Source organism: Herpailurus yagouaroundi, unplaced genomic scaffold, assembly GCF_014898765.1.
Source record: "Herpailurus yagouaroundi ecotype Mexico unplaced genomic scaffold, PumYag 100, whole genome shotgun sequence".
Taxonomy (NCBI): Eukaryota; Metazoa; Chordata; class Mammalia; order Carnivora; family Felidae; genus Herpailurus; species Herpailurus yagouaroundi.
This window is the reverse complement of record NW_024412391.1, coordinates 79,086,564-79,108,043: the sequence shown is the minus strand read 5'-3', so window position 1 is coordinate 79,108,043 and position 21,480 is coordinate 79,086,564. Positions and strand designations below refer to the sequence as shown.

The 21,480-nt window shown below is 39.7% G+C and overlaps 1 protein-coding gene and 2 long non-coding RNA genes across 3 annotated transcripts in view; 1 reads left to right on the top strand and 2 right to left on the bottom strand.

Moving 5' to 3' along the window:
* Positions 1–5,486: 5,486 nt before the first annotated feature.
* PTPN12 (protein tyrosine phosphatase non-receptor type 12) overlaps positions 5,487–21,480 on the top strand; it is a 103,625-nt gene continuing 87,631 nt past the window's right edge. Inside the window, exon 1 of the mRNA XM_040472825.1 lies at positions 5,487–5,617. Within this exon, the coding sequence (XP_040328759.1) occupies positions 5,519–5,617 (99 nt within the window). The 5' untranslated portion in view covers positions 5,487–5,518. The remainder of the gene's footprint in view (positions 5,618–21,480) is intronic.
* Positions 15,235–15,751, bottom strand: LOC121028826 (uncharacterized). Its single transcript, XR_005789454.1, has 2 exons — positions 15,662–15,751; positions 15,235–15,379 (listed from the first exon to the last, which is right to left on the bottom strand). It is a non-coding gene; the product is annotated as an uncharacterized LOC121028826 (long non-coding RNA).
* LOC121028824 (uncharacterized) overlaps positions 15,816–21,480 on the bottom strand; it is a 152,741-nt gene continuing 147,076 nt past the window's right edge. The window contains exon 5 of the long non-coding RNA XR_005789452.1: positions 15,816–15,830. This is a non-coding gene — a long non-coding RNA (uncharacterized LOC121028824). The remainder of the gene's footprint in view (positions 15,831–21,480) is intronic.

Sequence of the window (21,480 nt, the reverse complement as noted above, 5' to 3'; positions counted from 1 at the left end):
AGCTGGAAACTCAGGACCTGTGGGTTCTGGCTATGCGTCTGACATTTGTATTTTACAAGTGAGCTCGTCATGCCCACTCCCATGTTTTATTTAGTTTTCATCTATTAATGAGGGCAATGATGCGAAATTACATCCCAGAGTTGTTAAAAAAGAAAAAAGAACAACTTGCAAAGAGTTACAATGCTATGAAAGCCATAACAAAGGTAGTTTTCATGAGAGAATATACATAAAAATACTCCAAATGTTAAAATTTCTATACAGATATAAAGCATTATTTTTACCTGAGTGAGGGGGGAAGGGTACACTGTGAATATGAAACAGGTAGATAATCCTGAAACCCATTTTGAATTATTGGTTTCAAACTCCACCGCCTCCCCCAACCTTCACAAAAGTAGTAAGAAGATAAATTTTGAAAGCGGTATTTTGGTTTTCCTTTCATCCCTCATGTCTTTACCCAGAGTGAAGGTGGCGAGTGAGTAGGGCAAGAGCCCAAAGAAGGGCTGTTTTACAGGAGGTAAAAAAGTAAAAGGTTCAGAAATCATTCACTGTTTGTTTTTTTAACCAGTTTCTTATTTTGTGTTTTTGGTGAGTGAGGGTAATGTGTAGCACACTAATTCTGAAACATACCTCCTAGAAGACGAAACCACGGCTTAGAGAGCTTAAGTGACACCCTGGGTAAGAAATGGAGTGGGCGTTTGAAACTTCATCTCTCTCACTTCACACACAGCCCATGCTCTTTCTTGTTGCCCTGTTCTGTTTCAGGAAAAGCAGAATTTCTTTTTGGAATAAATGCCAAGCAGACCTGTCCTGAAAAGTTATTAAGTCAAGTTGTTCCAGGGATTCTCCCCACCTCTCTCATGGCCACATGGGTTGTATCGTGACATCTCTACACATCTCTATATGGCTGCTTAATGTTTCTTTCTTGACTAACTGGATTCTTTATAATTTCTATTCTTACAAGGCCTGCCCTAATTGTACCCCATGGCATTCAGCTTCTACCCTTGCTGTTTAACGCTCTCTAGGTTTCTAAGTTAGGATTTTGAACAGTGAGAACTGCTTGGCCAACATGATGTTTCTACACCAGGTCACAGGATGCTGGCCAGTTTTACATGGGGATTAGTTAACTTGGGTCAAGTGCGGCTGAGGATGAGCAAGATAGTCAAGTTTTTTGAGAACTGTTGTAGGTTGGTATTCTGAAACTTAGCCTGTGCCACTTAAAAAATTCTCTCAAATAAGATCTGCTTTCATTTTTCTTCATTTGTATGTTTTTATTAATGATATTGCAGGGGCACCTGGGTGGCTCAGCTGGTTAAGTATCAGACTAGACTTTGGCTCAGGTAATGATCTCACAGTTTGTCAGATCAAGCCCCACATTGGGCTCCGTGCTTAGGATTCTCTCTCTCTCTCTCTCTCTCCCTCTCTCTCTCTCTCTCTCTCTCTTTCTCTCCCCATCCCCCGCATGTTCTCTCTCTCTCTCTCTCTCCCAAAATAAATTAAAAAAAAAAAAAAGAATTATAAAGAAGATATTGCCATTCTTCTTATCACCTAGATTGGAAGTCTAAAAAATTTTAAATAGATTTAATTTTGTTGGAAAAGTAATGCACACAGAGTAAAATATTTGGAATATAAAAGGGTATACACACTGGAAGTTGTCTCCTTTCTACCAAAGATTCTCAAAGCCCTCCTAGAGGCCAACACAAGTGAACAGTTTTTGAAGTATTTTTCACAACATTCTATGTTCAAGCATTTTATCCACATTCTATTTTACATAAAAGTAAATAAATACCATAAATACAATGCCTACCTTGTCTCATTTAATAAGTACATCTTGGGGCCTACTCCACATAAACATATAAAGATTATTTTTTTCATATTTTGAATGGCTTCAAAAAACTTAATTATATGTATGTGATTTTGTTTTTTAACTAGTCCCTTTTGGTATGAAGGTATATTGTTTCCACTTTTACTACAAATAGGGTTGCAATAAGTATATATGTTTGTATACAGCTGTAAATATTATCTATAAATTTTTCAGCTAAAGCATGCATAATGTTTCCATTTTTATACATTTATGGACAAATTGCTTCTCATCATCTGTGCATGAAAGTTTCCATTTGCCCATACCATGCATAGCCCTGTGTACTGTGAACCTTTCTGATCTCTTCTAATTTGGTAATTTCAGTCATTTGTAATTTTACCTTCTTTCTTGTTCACTAAGTCAGTCAGTCATCTAGTTCTCTGAGTTCTTTGTCTCTCTCAATTCCAATTCCATCTGTGTCTTTTTTTTTCTTAATTTTTATTTTAGAGAGAGTGAGAAAGAGCAGGGGAGAGAGAGGCAGAGGTTGGGGGAAGAGAGAGAGAGGGTGAGAGAGAAAATCCCAAGCAGACTCCACATTCAGCGTGGATCCCCACTTGAGGCTTGATCCCATGACCCTGGGGTCATGACCTGAGCCGAAATCAAGAGTCAGTGCTCAACCAACTGAGCCACCCAGGCACCCCATCCATGTCTTTGTAATTGAAGTACTATGACCTTAGTTACAGCTTTTGTTGCTTCATGTATTGGCTCCTAATACCTCATTCCATTCTTTCCACTTATTAAGTCATGATTTATCCAAAAAGTGCCAGATTGCTATTTTCCTAATTTTACTTCTATTCTCAAAATCCTTTGGTGACTTCCACTGACAATATGAAGTGTGCATCATTCTCCAGGCATTCAACATCCTCCAGAATCCAATCCCTATCCACTTTAGCGCCTTCACACATATATAAAAATTCTGCTACAAACTTCTGCTTTACTGTCTTCATGCTTTTTGTTTCATCACTTCTCTTACATGGGAGCTCTTCTTTCCGTTCAAACCCAATTTCACATATCCTTCAAAGATAGGACCACTGCATCGTGATAACCAATTCACAATTGTCTCTTCTCAGAACTCTTAAACGACTCAACATCTGTATCACTCATTTGGTATCACTCATGGTATAACTAACCGCTTATTGTTTTTCCTCCAGGCTATGCACTCTAAGAAGCCATCCCTAAAAACACTGATGTATCTTGCATGTGCGCACACACACACACACACACACACACACACACACACAGCATAATCTCTCATATTTACAACCCTTCATATTTTGAGGTAGATAAGAAATATCTGTAGATTGAAACATGATCTAAGTATGTTAAAATGAGGAAGGTACTGCCAAGCCCTTGCAAAAGAGTTTAAATACATAGAGGTACATTTGTTCTCCCTAACCTACATCAGATGCCACAGGTAGCTGCTAAGAACTCAAAAAACACACAGTGTTACAGGAAAGAGAGAGAAGCATGCCAGTTAAGAGGAAAAGTAAAAAAATTGCAAAAACACTAGTCAAAATAGACTCAGTAACTCAAAACAAGTAACACTTCCCATCAGACTGTCCCTAGACCGTTAGTTAGACAACTTGTCTAGCGTATAGTCTTTATAAATCACCCTCTGGTTTGTACATTCTTTTGATACATCAAAAGTAGAAGTACTCTTGATCATCTGCCCATTTCTTTGCTGAGAGTCTAATTTCTTTTCCAGTTCTGGAGGAAAAGGGGTACCTACAGCGAGCTATCTTAGTAGGTGATCAAGTCCAGATCCTGACCTTTCCATCCAGTGAAATGGAGTCTCAGTAACTGATTAAAGTAAAATACTCCAGACCCTTGTTTCAGATAAAGCTTACCCTAGAAACTGAACTGTTCCTCTAAGTGAATTTTTAAATATGGAACAAACCTGTATCATTTTACACTGCATATATATATAATGTAAAATGTATATTTTTATTTATAAATGCATAGTTAGAGATTTAGAAAGGCACACCTGCAAGTGCCTATTTCTGAGAGGAGGAGTGGATTAGTACACACTAATTGTATTATTAAAAAAATTTTTTTTATCTGCGACTCAAACCTATTCTCTTGAAGGAGTTTATTCCATAGTAGTTCTAAACATTCATCTGGGAAAAGGGGGCTATCACTTATATTTTCTATTTAACCAAATTCCTTGACCAAGCAGCGTATCTGTAAAAAATGCTTGTGGGTATAAGTGACCAAAAAAAAGTCTATGAATAAAATCCTTCACTTCTGTCACATTACCACATGTTTACCTTCCTTAGAGGAAATATAACCATTGTACTGAAAACAAGATTTGCGTTCTAGTTTTGGCTCTGCTAAGAATATGCTGAGGGAACTTAGGCGAATCACTTTCTTTGTAAAATGGTTAATTAGACTAGGACGGATATTCTGATCACTAGAAGATTTACAAAGATGTATGAAGATTATGAAGATTTATAAAATCCATTCAATGGAGAAAAATCTATTACTCATTTTGGAAGGGCTGCGAATCTAAGCGCAAGACAAATTCCCTTTCATTCAGCAATCACAACCCCCAACACAAGCGTGTTGGATGCACTCCAAATAGGAGCTCACTCGTCAGGGTTTGGACGGATTTGCAAAAAAGCAAAAGTCCTTTCACTCAAGAAACGTTTCCTTTTTCTTGACCGTAGCCATTCCCCAAAGTGCCAAGGTCTAATTGCCGTCAATAGTCACCAAACCACTAGTAAGATGAAGACATACCTGCTGTGAACGTGGAGGTGACACAACTACAGTTCCCAGCATGCCTCTCTATCCCACCGCCGCCCTCTCCCGCCCCCGCTCCTGGACTCCCGCGGGTCGGGACTTGTAGTCCTAGCCCACAGTTGTGGGCGGCGCAGAAGCGCTCTAGAACGATGCTTTTCCCACTAGCAGGCAGTGAGCCCGCAAGTTCCAACTAAAATCTTACTCGACTGACTAGGATTTACTCTGTTCAGAGGCGAACTCCCTCCTTCCAGACCTCCTCAGACCTACTAGCAGGCGGGGCGGAACCACGCCCCGGAAGTAGAGTCAAGTAGCCCAGCCGACAGCTAAAAGCCTTCCAGCCACTCCGAGAGGGGCTAGCACCGGCAGGGCGGGCTTGGGAGAGTGGCCCGGAGGCGGGGTGGGCGGGGTGGGGTGGGGTGAAATCGGCGCGTCCTAGCGCCTGGGGCGGAGCTACGGCGCGGGGCCGCGCGTCTGGGTGGCGGCGGGGCCGCGCCCGTGGGGAGAGGCGGCTGCGGGTGCTGGTGGAGGTGGGGGGGGGAGGAGGAACCGGGAAGGGGGGGGCAGGGAGAGCGGAGAGCCGTGTTCCTGAGGCGGTGGCGGCGTCTCCCAACGAAGAAGGAGGAGGGCGGGGAAGGAGGATGGAGCAAGCTGGGGGTTGGGGTTGGCGCTAGCCGCAGCGGCTCGCCTCGTACTGTGGGAGAGCGGCCGCTGCTCCTGGAAGTTGTGGGGTCGGGAACCGGGCCGGTGCTGCCGCCGCCGCCGCCTTAAGCGGTGAGGAGCCGAAAGGAGTGGCGAGGCTAGGCGGGGGTCGGGAGGGAGGGGAAGGGAAGGGAAAGCGAGCTGGGGAAGACTGAGCGAGCTCTGCGCCGGGCGGGCGGGCGGCGGGGGGGCCAGCCACCGCAGCCGGGGGGACGCGGGAGGATGGAGCAAGTGGAAATCCTGAGGAAATTTATCCAGAGGGTTCAGGCCATGAAGAGTCCGGACCACAATGGGGAGGACAACTTCGCCCGGGACTTCATGGTGAGTCCTTCCCCTTGCTGTCGCCTCCTTTCGCCGGCACCGGAGCCCACCACCGCCTCGCCCAGCCGGCCCGGGCAGCCAGCGCTTTGTGTGCAGCTGAGAGGAGAGGGGCGGAGTGGCGCGCACCAACTCCTTAGGGCCGGTGGTCTCGAAGGCCGGCGGGAGGTGAGACCGCCTCCGCCCCTCGGCCGCCTTCCCTCCCATCCCGCTTTCGCGGCCCCCACCGCGGGCGCCAGGGGCGCGAAAGGAGCGGCCCCGGCGGAGCCCGCACTCTGCACTGCCGCCGGCGACCACCTATTGTTTCTCGGGCCGGGAATCGAAGCCGAAGGAGGTGCAGACCCGGGGCGGGAGGGGGGGCTCGTCCCTCCACCCCCACTCCCTAACCAGCCTGCCCCTCCTGGTAGGGTCGAGGCAAGGTGTCTACCCTGGGTGGAGAGCAGATCGCAGCTGATGGAGGTACGGGGGTGTTGAGGTTGGCATTAACTCCTGGGGTCCCTTTGCTCAGGCTGGTCTCAGAAGTGGGCAAGGGAGGAGTTCTGCCGTTTTTTGGGTTCCCAGTTATTATTCCAAGGCTTGGGAAAGGATTGTCCGTAAGGAATCCCTTGGTTTGCCCAATTCCATCTACCCTCGTCCGGTCTCTTGTCTCTGGAGACCCAGGTTTGAGATGGCGTTGGGGTCATCGTGACTTTAGGTTGACGGGGTGTGTGTGTGTGTGTGTGTGTGTGTGTGTGTGTGTGTGTGTGTGTGGAGGGGGTGATTATCCTGAAGGAAGCCTACTTCGGACTCCCTAGGGGATATTGTCGAAGGCGGAGGGGATGTGACTATCACTTCCTATCCGGGGTGGGGGTGGGGAACTTGGGAACAATAGTCCTGGTGGGGCGGAGGCAACGAAACGGGCTGAAGCCCTGAACTGGGAGATAACCTTCTCAGCCTCCCCCCGCCCCCCTCTTTCCGCCCTCTGCTTGGGCTGGCTGGCTGGAGAGGAGGTTAAAAGTCTTGTTCGTGAAATTGCTCTAGATACATCACTTATTGAGGGGGTCAGATACAAAGGCGTGGGACCAGAAGTCGACTTCCTACATTGTCCCTCCGGCCCCCCTTTTATTTTTCTGCTGGACAATGTTCCCTTTAGGGTTGTTTCTCGGCTTAGGAGGCGGTGGTTGCGGCTGCTGCTCCTACGGATATTGCGCAAGACTGGGGCGTTGGAAACTCTGGAGGTCTGGGGAATGGAAAAGGAAGTGGGACTTTGGGAAGAGGTTGCTCCTTAGCCTTGGCGGGGTTTGAGAATGGGAAATAAGCTAGGGAAAATTTTGCTCCTGGGCAAGATACAACTCCAAGAATAAGCACTTAACTCCGAAATTCTTGATTGTAAAAAGGATACACAGTTAATGTCTATAAAAATGAATGAGCAGCAAACGCTGGCTAGTTTTTGTTTCAAAGTACAGTTTAATTGTTTACAAGGTGCAGGTGATATGACTTTTAGTACTGAAATGCTTTTTCACATTTTAAAGCGACTCCAGTCTAGTAAAGCCTTAGCCTTAAAATTGTTAACAGCTTATAAAATAGATCGTTGACCTTACTCAATATGATAATAATATTGTTGAGCTTTGTGATTCCCGCCTTCCTAGACCAATAATAGAGGATAGGAGTAAGATTTTGTTAGTATCTTTTCAGAACAGAAAAATATAAATAATCTATGCCTTCTTTTAAACATTTTCTGTTGATATTTAGCCTATGTATTTTTGAAAAATTAATTTTTGGTCGAAGTAAAGGTAAGGAACATTTTCTCGACTTACATTGAGAATTTTGATTGTGTTCGTACCTTTTGGGTAGTGTCACTTACCAATAATTGGATGGAGTCCCTTTTTTCTATATTTTTAGCAAAAATAGAAAACATTTACTTAAGATATTTTAAAAGTTTAAAATTAGTCTATTACAGTCTTATTTTGGTTATGGAAGAAGAGGTGGTGTGGTCCATGGTCACTTCTCCCTTTGCATGCTAGTCATCTGGTTATCCCTGGGCACATCCTGTCAGGAAAGAGCATTGTTTGGTGATGAAGGCCATCAGGACAGGTGCCCAGTCTCTGAACTACGGAAGTAGCCTTGGGGTTTGTGCTTTGGGGATGAGTCAGGGATTCCTATTGGAGATTTCATTTCTGAAGGACTAAATGAGTTTCTTTTTTTTCCATAATACCTAGGGATACTAGGTGAGTCTACATTTGAGATTTGATGACTAAGGCTATTCTTTTATAGAGCTTGCTTTTTTTATTCCATGACTTGATAAGCAATAGCTATAATTAAGACTGCTAGATTGTGCTGCTTTTTCCCTTGGGTGGTATGCTGGTGGGAAACCATGCCCTTCTACCATGGAAAGAGAATAGAAAATCAGCTAATAATTTTAAGTGTTCTGTTATTCTTCAAATCTTATGTGGGCTAAAAATGCATTTTTAAATTTTAGCATTTTAGAACTGAGCCTTAGAGATAATGTACCTGTTATAATCCTGTTCAAGTATAAAGTACTGGTGTTCATTGTTTCAAATTTGGAAATTATAGACTAATTAATAATGCCTTACTCTTAGGAAAGTGGGTGGACATCCAACATGTTTTCTTTCCATTGTTGTATCCAGCCTACCTAGTCCCATCACTCAAAGGCTGTCTCTGTTTAATGCATCTGTGTGACCATACAATATATTCCATTTTACATATATATATTTTTTCCATTTTGTATATACATACATATATATAGTCCATTATATATGTAAATATATATGTATTTTAAATGTTTATTTATTTTGAGAGAGAGAGCACGCATACGCATGTGAGCAGGCGGAGGAGGGTAGAGAGAGAGGGAGACAGAGCATCCCAAGCAGGCTCTGCATGGTCAGCAGTGAGCCTGTCACAGGGCCTAACTTACAAACCAGGAGATCATGACCTGAGCTGAAGTCGGATGCTTAACCTACTGAGCCACCCAGGTGCCCCAATATAGTTGTTGTTGTTTTTTAAATGAACATTTTGATAAGTGTTTTTCACTTGTAAAAGTCATTTTCAGTGGCTATATAATATATTTCACCTGGCAACCATTTTATAGCTTAACCATTTGCTTCTGGTTGAATGTTTAGGCCATTTATTTTCTGTTATTACAATATCATAATTCTGTAATGAACACTTGTGTGTAAAGCTTCCTTATATTGGAGTATTGCATAAGATATCTTCCAGTAGTGGAAGTACTAGGTAAAAGGATATAAACATTTAATACAGATCTATAAATAACCTTTTGGAGAAGTATCAATGTATACAACTGTCAGTAATGCATGAGTGTTCATTTAATTATCTTGCTCTTTGATAATTTGATGATCGGAAAATAGTATCTTGTTTTAATTTGAAAATTTTCCACCTGTCATTAACTATTCTTTGAGTTTTCTATTTTTGGCCTTGGTGTGTTGAGTCCTCCCCAGCCCAACCCTAGAAAGGAGAAAATTAAGATACTGAGATGGTGTAAACTGTAGTACCAAGATGATTACTTGCATGTTGAAGGTTAAACATCTGATTTGTGGCAGGTCTGGAACTCGGTTTCTCCTATCTTGACTGCAAGTCTTCTTTTTTATTAAAAAAAAATTTTTTTTAATGTTTACTTATTTTTGGGAGAGAGAGACAGACAGAGTGTGAGTGGAGGAGGGGCAGATAGAGAGGGAGACACAGAATCCCAAGCAGGCTCCAGGCTCTGAGCTTTCAGCACAGAGCCTGATGCGGGGCTCGAACCCATGAACCGCGAAATCATGACCTGAGCTGAAGTGGGACGCTTAACCGACTGAGCCACCCAGGTGCCCCACTGACTATAAGTCTTCTATGCAAGATGGCAGACAGTGATCATGACAAGTAAACAAACGTATAAGGTAGAGTGGTGTGCATTCGTGTTTGACAGACCTGGGTTTTACTCCCATCTCTTTCATTGGCTAGCTGTCTGACAATAGTCAGGCCACTTAAAATAGGATGACTGATCTTTTTTTTTTTTTTAACGTTTATTTATTTTTGAGACAGAGAGAGACAGAGCATGAACGGGAGGGTCAGAGAGAGAGGGAGACACAGAATCTGAAACAGGCTCCAGGCTCTGAGCGGTCAGCACAGAGCTCAATGCAGGGCTCGAACTCATGGACCGTGAGATCATGACCTGAGCTGAAGTCGGACGCTTAACTGACCGAGCCACCCAGGCACCCCAGATGACTGATCTTTTAAAGAAGAAAAATGCTACTTCACAGGGCTGAGGTCTGGGACTGACGTTTAGTGTCATCATCTAACAAATTATTGTGCTAAGGTCTGTGTATTCTCATATGGCTAATTCATATAGTCAGTCACAGATAACTAGACATAGAAAGAAAGAAGTATCTGGGCTACATCAACCATTTTCTTGTGCGTTTTAAAGCTTTGTAATGTCTAAAACATTAGAACAAGAAGTAGATTTCTTCTGATCAGGCTAAAGTTTATCTAATTTACATTACACAGTTGTATATGAAAAAATCACAAAAGACACTTAAGCTACAAATATGGCAGCTTCAGCTTAAAAGCCAGCTTTCTCTACATTTATGAAGGTGAAAACAAAAATATAATAAGTGAATTCAGTGGAGTATTTAAAATATAGAATGCAACAGAAGTGTGAATTCTAGTACTTTTTTGTGAAATATTGGGAGGAGAGGATTTAAGGACATTTTTCTGAGGCTGAACTGGGTATAATAGCAAGCCATCCTATATTAATATGCTATTTAAAATAACTTTGATGTTTTAAACTAATCTGAACTTAATTTATCAAAGATACCCAAAAACTACCATAGAAGTTATTTATTTCAGGGGATTTATTATATAAAACCATTTGTTCTCCAAGTGGTAATCCTGACAGAACTGCTCAAAATGACCAGCCTATTTGCTTTGTTATGATTAAATAATTGTTATACGGTTTTTATTTTACTATGGTAACATTAGTGACTTTATAAGTTATTTTAAGTAGGAAAGAACTTAACATTTTTCATCTCTATTATATACTAAACACTGCGCCAGATACTTTACACCCTTTCTTACTAACTGAACAGTTTATGAGGTAGATATAACCTGTATTTTACACATGAGGAAGCATACTCTGAGAGTTAAGTATCTTGCTTGACTTCAAAACCTCTGTTCTATTTGTGTATGTATGTATGTATGTATGTATGTAATCTCTATACCCAGCACAGGTGTAGACCCCAAGATCAAGAGTCACATTCTCCTCCAACTGAGCCAGCCAGGTACCCCCAAACCTCTGTTCTTTTTGTTCTGTTTCTCCAGGATACATCTGAGGTCTCTTAGGACCTAGCTGGGACTAGGCTGAGGGCACATCACCATGCAAAAGGATGGAAGTTTTAAAGTGGAACATGTTTAGGGAAGTGTTAAATAATCTGCCATAATTTATGGAAACCAATTTGACAATAAATTATATTTTAAAAAATGAAAAAGATAATCTGCTATAACTAATGCAGCAGTTCACATCTTTTGATCTCAAGAGTCCTTTACATTCTTAAAAATTACTGAAGGCCCCCAAAAAGCTTTTATTTATTATACTACAAATTAAAACATATTTTAAAAAATAGTACACTTTAAGATAATGATAATAAACTCATTCCATATTAACTATGTGATAATTGTTCAAAACAAAAGGTAGTGAGAAGCAGCATTATTTGTATATTTTGCAAATTTCTACATCTGGCTTAATAGAAGCCCCTCCCCTGCTTCACTCATACCATTGCAATGTTACATTTCACATAGCATCACATGTCATGTACTCTAGAAAACTCTACTGTATACTCCTCAGAGAATGAAACTGATTTTTAAAAATTATTGTGCGAAAGTCTGTGCGTTATCATATTTATAGGTGAGGAAACGTGACTTAATATTATTAGGAAAAGAGTTTTAACTTCATGGACTCTGAAATGATCTGGGGGTGGGCTGTCCCTGAACCATACTTTGAGAACCAATGAGGTAATGCATGGTAAGGACTAATAACGATGCTGAGTAAGTTAGGTAGGGGTTAGATTGTGAAAGTTCTTATATCTATGCTATAATTTATTCTGTAGTTCAATGATAATAATTTTGAACAGTTCTACACTGAACTCACATGGATAGTGGGCAGGTGTTAAGAAAATACACATAGTAGCTGAGCATTCTAGCAGTGTTTCCTCTACCTTCAACCACTCACCCCCACCCTCTGGCTCCAGTCTGCTTTGGTATGAGCCTTCATTTCTATCATTCAGATAGGTGCTAGTAGAAAAGCTAAGAATCACTACTATTGGTCTCTGGAGAGCCACTTCATGCTTTAAGAAGGGTAAGCAGTGATTGGGCTCCTTGGTGGCTCAGTCTGCTAAGCGTCCTACTTAGGCTCATGTCATGTTCTCACATTAGTGAGTTGAGGCTCACATCAGGCTCTCTGCTGCCAGCACAAAACCCACTTCGGATCCTGTGACCCTCTCTCTTCTCCTGTCTCTGCCCCTCCCCTTCTCATTCTCTCTCTCTCTCGCTCTCGCTCTCTAAAGAAAAAAAAAAGAGTAAGCAGTTATTTGACAGATTTGTGTTGTAGAAAGTTGATTCTGATGGCAGTATTAAGGGTGGAATTAGTGATGGAGGAGAACATTTTGGAAGCTGTTGAAATATAAGAAGACTAAGACAGTAGAAAGAGTATAAAAAGGATCTGATAAGGATTAAGAAAGAAGATTTAACAATTCACTAGATGTGGGTAGTAAAGGAGAAAGAAATATTTGCAGTATGACTCCAAGGTTCCTGGTTTGGTATACTATCACCCGTTAGAAGATATCATTTGGTAGGGTTAGGAGTATGGGAGGAGAAACAGGTAGAGGGGATCAAGCAGAAGATGGTTGGAGGAGATTTCAAGGAAGGGGACAATTTAGTTTTAAATGTGTTAAACTGAGGTGCGTGAAACATTGAGTAGAAATGTAGGGCTCAAGAGAGCTGACAGGATGGAGTTAAAAATTTGAAACTTGTCATATAAGCATGTAAGAGGTAGTTGCAAGTATGGGAGCAAATGAGTGTGTTCAGATAAACATATAAAGTGACCAGTTTTAGGTTGGAAAGCAACAGCATTTAAAGAGCAGTCCGGAAATAACTAACTAACTAACTAACTAACTAACTAACTAACTAACTAACGAGCAGTCTGAAAAGGAGTATACTTTTTTTTCCTTTTTCTTCTTTAAATGTTTATTTTTGAGAGAGAGACAGTGAGTGCGGGAGGGGCAGAGAGAGAGAGAGAGAGAGAGAGAGAGAGAGAGAGAATCTCAAGCAGGTTCCATGCTGTTAGCGCAGAGCCCGATGTGGGGCTCGAACTCACGAATTGTGAGATCATAACCTGAGCTGAAACCAAAAGTTGGACACTTAACCAACTGAGGCCACCCAGGCGCCCCAAGTATAAATTCTTAACATTTACTCTAACATTCTGAAAGCAGACAGTAGAAACTAGAGGAAGACAGATTGAAGGAGAACTCCCCTCCCACATTCTGCCTTTTTTTTTTTTTTTAGATAAGATAGATGCGGTATTTTTCATGTTTTTTAACTATATGTATGCCCTCTTTTGTGAAATGATTGCTGTTTAAATATGATTTTCTTTTTTCTTTTTTTTTTTTTTTTTTTGGAGAAAGAGAAACAGAGTGCGAGCGGGGGAAGGGCAGAGAGAGAGGGAGACATAGAAGCTGAAGCAGGCTCCAGGCTGTCAGCACAGAGCCCGATGTGGGGCTCGAACTCATGGACCACAAGATCATGACCTGAGCCGAAGTCAGATGCTCAACCAACTGAGCCACCCAGGTGTCCCTAAATACGATTTTAAAAGACAGATAATGAGAACTTGTCGTTTGGTTAAATGAGACCTCTGAAGTTTTTTATTTAAAGTTTGGATTTGAAATGTTAGAAAACAGGAGGGGAGAAAAGACTGAAAGCCTGGAAGGTCTCATGCTGCACAGCCAAAATATGTATACACATTTTCATTGTTTGTTAAATTGCTTAATATCATGGCTTGTAGGTGTTTTAAAAATCAGTAACAGCTTTATGGAGAGATACTTCACCTACAATAAAATTTATCCATTTAAGCTGTGTAATTTAATAGTTTTTAGTATATTCACAAAAATGTGCAGTCATCATTACAATCAATTTTTATCACCCCCAGAAGACACCCCCCCCCCCCATTAGCAGTCATTCTTCCTCCCTTACCTCCCCGCTAACCCCAGGCAACCGCTAATCTACCTGCTGTCTCCATGGATTTGCCTCTCCTGGACATTTCATGTAAATGGAATCATACAATATGTGATGTTTCGTGGCGAAGTCCTTTGACTTAATATATACAATGTTTTCAAGGTTCATCTATGTGTTGTAGGACTCAGAATTACTTCATTTCTTTTTATGACTGAATAATATTCCATTTTATGGATATACTACACTTTGTTTATCCATTCATCCGTTGATAGACATTTGAGTTGTTTCCACTTTTTGAAATCTTTTCTTTATATAACAATAAATAAAATATATTTTATGAATAAACATTTATGTACAATTTTTTGTTAGGATATATGTTTTCCTTTATCTTGGGTATATACCTAGGAATAGAATTAAAGGGTGATATGGTAACTGTTGAACATTTTGAGGAACTGCTAGATTGTTATACAAAGCTGCTGTACATTTTACATTCCTGCCAATTTCTCTGCATCTTCACCAACACTTGTTATTGTCTGTCATTTTGATTATAGCCATCCTTGTGGGTGTGAAGTAGGTTATCTTGTAGCTTGTAGGTTTTTAAAATATCTTAGTAAGTTTATATAACTGGTACTGTATGTATGTCTAACGTGTCTTTCAAAGCTAGAGTGATAGGAAGTATTTTCCACGTTTTTGCATTTGAGCTAATTTTAGGGTTTTCCCATTTCAATTGGTTCAGTTTCTTATTCAGCCTCTGATGGGTATGTAGCCAAACATACTTGTATTCTAACTTTGCAAGTGGAAGTAAACTTTTAAGTAACTCTCCTGACATGGCTCACTGGAGACAGCATCCTATTACAAGTGTTAAATTCGCAAGAATGTTTGTCCGTATTTACTTTTAGAATACCGTTAGCTTTTTTCCCTTCAATATTTGACATTTAGTTTGGAAAAGGTTTGACAGTTTGAAACTGAAAGTAAGACCTTAACATTTAGACAGATTAAATTTTTTTGTTCATGTGTTAAACACTTCTGTGTTTCTATAGCACTCAGTTCATTAGATTCATAAACATTTACATTTCTGACTTCCCGGACTGAAAGCCTCCAGGACTAGTGACTGTGACTTAATTATCTGTGTATCCTTCTTGCTTAATATAGTACTTGGCACTTAATAGGCATTAGTGGCCATTGCATGAGCAGAAATTGTAGTGAGCTTAAAATTCTGAGATGGAGAGGGGTGCCTGGGTAGCTCAGTCCACTGAGTGTTTGACTTATGGCTCAGGTCATCATCACGGTTTGTGAATCCAAGCACCACATTGGGCTCACTGCTATAGCCATAGATACTGCTTTGGATCCTCTGTCCTCATCTCTCTGCCCCTCCCCCCCTTAAAAATAAATAAACATTAAAAAAAATTGTAAGACAGAGATTTATTCTTCAAGTGGATTCTTCAAATGGTCCGAAGAGCTTGTCTCTTAGATGAGCTTGAGAACTGCTTTTCCCCTTTATATGCATAAAGATGTACTTATACAACTGTGGTTGTATTTCATTATCCACTGAAAAAGAAAATATGAGACAAAGTACTAGACTGAATTCAAGAAAACATTTAGATAAATAGGATTTTATTAATTGTAATATCTTCTGCCTAAATATGAAAAATAGAACAGTACATATTTTTTTCTGGATGCTGTCTGATATACATAAGGATTCAGGGAAACACTTAATGTATCTCCCACCCCATGATTCATACTTTGGGGACACTATCTTAGAATATTAATTTTAATAAAATATCTACTTTTAACTTTTGATTTTAGATTTCATTAATAAAATCTACATACCATGTCACTGGCGTTTCTGCAAAAATAACAATATCCTTGTAACTTGTGGGTGATTTAAGAATGATTACAGCAATAGCTGTTCTCTTCTTGCCTCTAGTTTCTTGCCTCATCCAATCCATTCTACATATTGTACTCACTTTCCTAAAATACCATTTTCAAGTGTTGGCATCTGTGGAATAATAGAAAGCATGCTGATTATAAAATCAGGATATGTGAATTTTAGTCCCAGTGTTGCTACTTAGTTCTGTTTACATTACATTTATGTAGGACCATATTGGAAACATGTTTTTATTTTTCTTATCAAAACACGTAAGTTCAAAAACAACTCAAAGCTCCCTTTGATCACCATTAAAATTATTAGAATTTTGGATGCCTATGCCAAATTGAAGCATCAGATCAAAGCTGTGCTTATTTTCAAACTGTAATTATATGCTGTCTTCCCAATTTCCCTTTATCCTGTCCTCCCAATTTTGTAACTTTTGCCCCAGTTTAATATCACAAGGTGAGAGGATAAAGTCTGTACTTCTTAACTTGGCATTACAGAGCCTTTTAAATATAGTCTTACATTACCTTGGCAGTATTAAACTCCTGTACTCTGTAGTATGTATCCTCTTCCCTCTAGAATAAGCCATTTCTTGTCCTTGAGCGTACCCACTGAATGAATGAAATCTTATCTGTGGTTGTACTATTAAATTAAACATACTTTTTCCATTTCTTAGCAAACTTTCCTTATAGGCCAGTACTCTGAAGGTCAAAACACTAAAATTTAGAATGGCTTTACCATGTTCACCCCGAACTCAGAAACAAAAATTAATTCTCATTTTCTGGGATAAATATTTTAGCTCAGTTTATCTAAAGTATTCTCCGTTGTAAATTTATCTCATTGTAATGATATCTCCACTGTAAAATTCAATTTTTTAATGTCATGGAAAAAAGCCTTGCATTAGATTTGAGTTCAAGACTTGTTTAAAGCAAGCCCAGTGATACGCAGTTATTCTAACCCTTAAGACCCTAAGTCTCATCCAAATAGTTGAATTTTTCTCCCAACATTTTGTATTTCCTGTCATATATTTACATTTTAGATTCTTTAGAGTCTAAAAGATTTTTTAGATTCATGCAGTCATACCTTGACAATTACTTCCTTTCCTCTGAAATACACAAAAGTCTTGTTTCCATTTGTAAAATATTATAGTGTCTGTGAATTGGCTTATGGCAGATAGAAGTAGTTTGTCCCTTGGTTTTTCCTGGAGAATGTGGAACGTGGGTCATGTTAATCTCAGAGGCTTTGGGATGTTTACTAATATCTACATTTCCTTTAATAACTGTTCTTACATGTAATCTGCATTTGAAAAGCTATTTAACAACATTGAGTAGCTACCCTGGTAGACTCTGGAGGAATGCAAAAATGTGTCCCTATCATCCTTCTATGGTTCTTGCCATCCACCATTCATACAAAAGATATTCCTTAAGTGCCCACTATGCCTCAGCACTGTGTTTACAATTACCAATTGAAAATAGGACATTTTCCTCAAGAAGTTTACCAACTGTGGATAGACTTGTGACAACAGCAGAAAGTTTTCCTGGGGGTGTTGGATGAGCTTCAGGAGGTCTGTGAACTCTTTCAAGTTGTACATAATATTTTGTGTGTAAGTTTGTTATTGGGGAGGTGGTAGAGAAAGTTCATAGCTCATAGATTCTCAAGGGTCTTGGGTTCCAAAAACCTTAATACCTCCAGACTAGTAGAAAGACAACAAGGTTTGGAGCCACACAGGAATTTTTATCTTGGCTGTGCTATGATTATGAGCAGGTTATCTAGGGAAATTGTGGATATAATACCTACCTGATTGACCAAGATAAAGATAATATGTATGTAAAGCTACTAGCATACTATGTAGAGAGTACTCAATAGTAATTCAAGATGTCATATTATTCTAATGGAAGTGTGTTTAAGATTTAAACCTACGAGGCAGGCGAGCCTAAATCTGCTTGTTTGTCAGGTAGACTAGCATAAAAGGCATTTCAGAGATAGAAAACTAACAGCGCTTGAAGACACACAGAGGTGAGAACTGTGGGTTTGAGATGAGAGGAACAAAGTGGCTGGCAAAGGATAAAATAAGAAAAGCCTGTATACTGAAATAATAGGAGGGTATTCCCAGCGAGAACAACTTAAATGCAGAGTATGAAATGAATATGAAGTTGGCCTTTGCATTCTTGAATGTTTTGGTGAGGAGTATTTTGATGTCTTATTATTATGGCATAGTTGTTTACCCTTACAATGTATTATTTGGTTAGTATGAAAAATCTTTTTAAAACTGAGTTTCAACCACATGGTCAGTATTCTCAAATCTGGTAATTTTACTTTATCCCAGATAGATAAAATAGTACCCTGTTTATATACTTCTTAGATGTTTAGATCAGTATTTTTCGCTGGCTTCTGTTAAAAGTGCCCTGTAAAAAAATTACACTAAAAAGTCTGTAGGACCTAGGCATATCATTTATAGTGGCTGGCCTCTTGCTTAGTTTGGATTTTTTTTTAACAAATTTGAGTTTTGCATAAGATAACTCTCGAGTTTTTGAGACTACATATTTGGGACTAGAACCAAAGAAAGAAAGGAAAATAGTTCTAGATTCCATAATACAAAACAGTAAAGAATAGCTTTTCTGGATACCTTCTTCCCACATTATACACAACGGGTTTACTCATAAGTTATAGACATTAAACCTGTTTAGAAATTTAGAAATTAAGGAACTTCATACAGATTTTGCCATTAGAAGTTGGCAGAGCTGAGTTTGTCCCCAGTTATCAAAGCAGATGCTTTTTCTATGACATGATGTTGCTTTGGCCAACAATTGCATTCTTACTATTTACGGGAAAAGTCAATAAAAAAAAAGCGGGGCATGAGAAATACAGAAAAATTCTTTGTTGGGGCGCCTAGGCAGTTCAATTGGTTGAGCGTCCAACTTTGGCTCAGGTCATGACCTTGCAGTTCATGAGTTTGGACCCCAATTGACGTTTGGGCTTGCTGCTGTCAGCTCAGAGCCTGCTTTGGATCCTCTGTCCTTCTCTTTCTGTCTCTCCCCCACTTGCGGGTGCGCGCACGCACGCTCTCTCTCTCTCTCTCTGTCTCTCTCTCAAAAAATGAATAAACATTAAAAAAAATAATTAAAAAGATTCTTTGTTGGTGTGCCTGAGTGACTCAGTCGGTTAAGCGTCCGACTTTGGCTCAGGTCATGATCATGCTGTTTGTGAGTCCGAACCCCACATCTGGCTCCTTGCTGACAGCTCAGAGACTGGAGCCTGCTTCAGTGTGTCTCCCTCTCTCCCTGCCCCTTCCCTGCTCACGGTCTGTCTGTCTCTCTCAAAGATAAATAAACATTAAAAAAAAAATTCTTTGCCGGTATAGATTTTTATTTGCAGCCTACTTCCCAACTAGCTTAAGTGAAAAAAAAAAAAAAAAAAAAAAAAGATTATTGCAACAGAATACTGCCGTTAAGCTACTTGAAGCACAGGAACCAAGGAATGGAGAGCTATCTATAAAGCTAGGCACTTCTCTTCTTCCTTTTCTCTTCATAGCCCCTCTATGATTTATTAGTTTCTCTGTCTCTAGATGACTGGAGACTTGGCTTTGCTTCTTTGCACCTGCTTTACTGTTCTCTTTGTGCAGTTTGGGTTTTACTGTTTGGGACTGCATATTCTGAATAAAGACATTCCTTTTGGTGTTTAATCTATCTCGTTCACTTTATTTCAGTTTAGGGTAAGAGATCAGAATGACTATAATTGCTGTATCTCCTTTTTACATTACTTAAAGAGTCATTCAGCTTGCCAGTGAGATGAGTATTGTGTGAGTTGAACAAGGTGGGGAGCTTGTTCATACGTATGGAAGGGAAAGGACTTTTCCTATGGAAAGAGAGTGATAGTTCACTAACAAGGCAGGCAGTACAAAGAGTAGTAAAAAAATCCTTGAAGCAAAACTGAAAAAAAAATTAACTATTAAGGTTTCAGCCCCAAATAAACCCTACCCACTTTGCTTCAGAGAAGGGAAAAAGAAAGATAAAGAGTTGTTATGTATTGAGGGGCACTGGGTGGCTCAATTGGTTAAACGTTCAACTTATAGTTTAAACTCAGGTTATGATCTCCTGTTCCGTGAGTTTGAGCCCCATGTTGGGCTCTGTGCTGACAGCATGGAGCCTGCTTGAGATTCTCTCCCTCTCTCTGCTTATCCCTCACACGCACTCTCTCTTAAATAAACTTAAGAAAAAAGTCATTATGACTTGAGATAACATTCTTTTGGTTCTGGTAGAGTGTTATTTTGCATATAACAATACATATTAAAAGGCAAATTTTTGTGTGTGTGAAAACTATAAAATTAAAGTAGGCTGTATGCTGCATGTTTATGGTATCTAAAATTTAAATTGTAATTTTTCAGAGTTGAAATATTAGAACCAGAACATTACCTTTTTGCAAGCAAATATTATTCTAAAGATCTATTTTATTGAAGCATTGTGTCTGGTCGTCCTTTGTTCACTCCCTGAATATATATCTGAAATATAGCATTATCGGAAAGACTAATATATTTTCTTCACAACAGATTTCGCATCAATAAAATAAATCTATAGTACCTTTAGTCCTGAGTCATCTAAAAATTAAGTACTGTGATGTATTGCCTTGTTGTCACTCTTCCTGTCCTCTGTATCTGTCTGCTTTTGCACCTCTGCTACCTTTTGTCTAGTTTTCTTTATCTACTTTGTCCATTGACCTGTTTGTGTTTAAGATTTGTTAATGTGTGTTGGAAATGGGTGTTAGAAATAGATTCGGATGTACTGTGTAATTGAGAAATTTCCTGTAATTTATGCCCAGTGTCTGTAATTCTTTACCTTTTTTAAAAAGTAAGCTCTACTCTCAACACGGGGCTTGAACTCACAACCCCAAGGTCAAGAGTCACATGCTCTACTGACTGAGCCACTGAGGCACCGCTGTAATTCTTTTCTTTTAATACTGTAAATAGATTATACATAAATGCCAAGGAAGAACATAGAGTAGATGGATATCAGTAATAGGATTCTGCAACTGAAATAACTGGGTATGTCCAAGTGTTTATCGTTAAACCTATTCACTGGCATTATTAGATGTTTAAAATTTTTTTCTTATTTAATTTATATATGCATAGCAGAAGATTATTAAAGTAAGAGAAATATGGTTTTAATGCTTAATATATTATATGCTTTGGTCTTTTATGGAAAAGTATAAAGAGGATGGGTACCTGGGTGCCTCAGCTGGTTGGGCCTCCCAACTTCAGCTCAGGTCATGATCTCATAGTTGGCGAGTTCGAGGCCACCTTGGTTCTATGCTGACAACCCCAAGTCTAGACCCTGCTTCGGATTCTGTGTCTCCCTCTCTATCTGCCCCTTCCCTGCTTGTGCTTTCTCTCAAATATAAATAAATAAACTTAAAAAAAAAGTTTAATAATTCAAAAACTTGAAGCAAAAAATTTTTATTTGTGAAAATCAACATTCATGGGAACTATTATTTCCTTTCTTGATTGAGTAGTCTGGCAGGCATTGGCTAGGTTCACTTCCTCAGCCTCTTATTTGTTCCTTTAACCCCCATTGTAATTTGATTTCAAAGTCTACCATTTTGCTGAAATTGCATTTACTATGGTTGCCCCAGATCTTCTGGACACATCTAGTACATCCTTTATAGTAATGTGTATCTTTGTTGATGCTTCTTTAACATTCAGCACTGTTGACTGTCTTTTTTTCTTTTCTTTCCTTTTTCTTTTCTTTAATTTTCTTTTCTTTAACTTCCTTTCCTTTCCTTT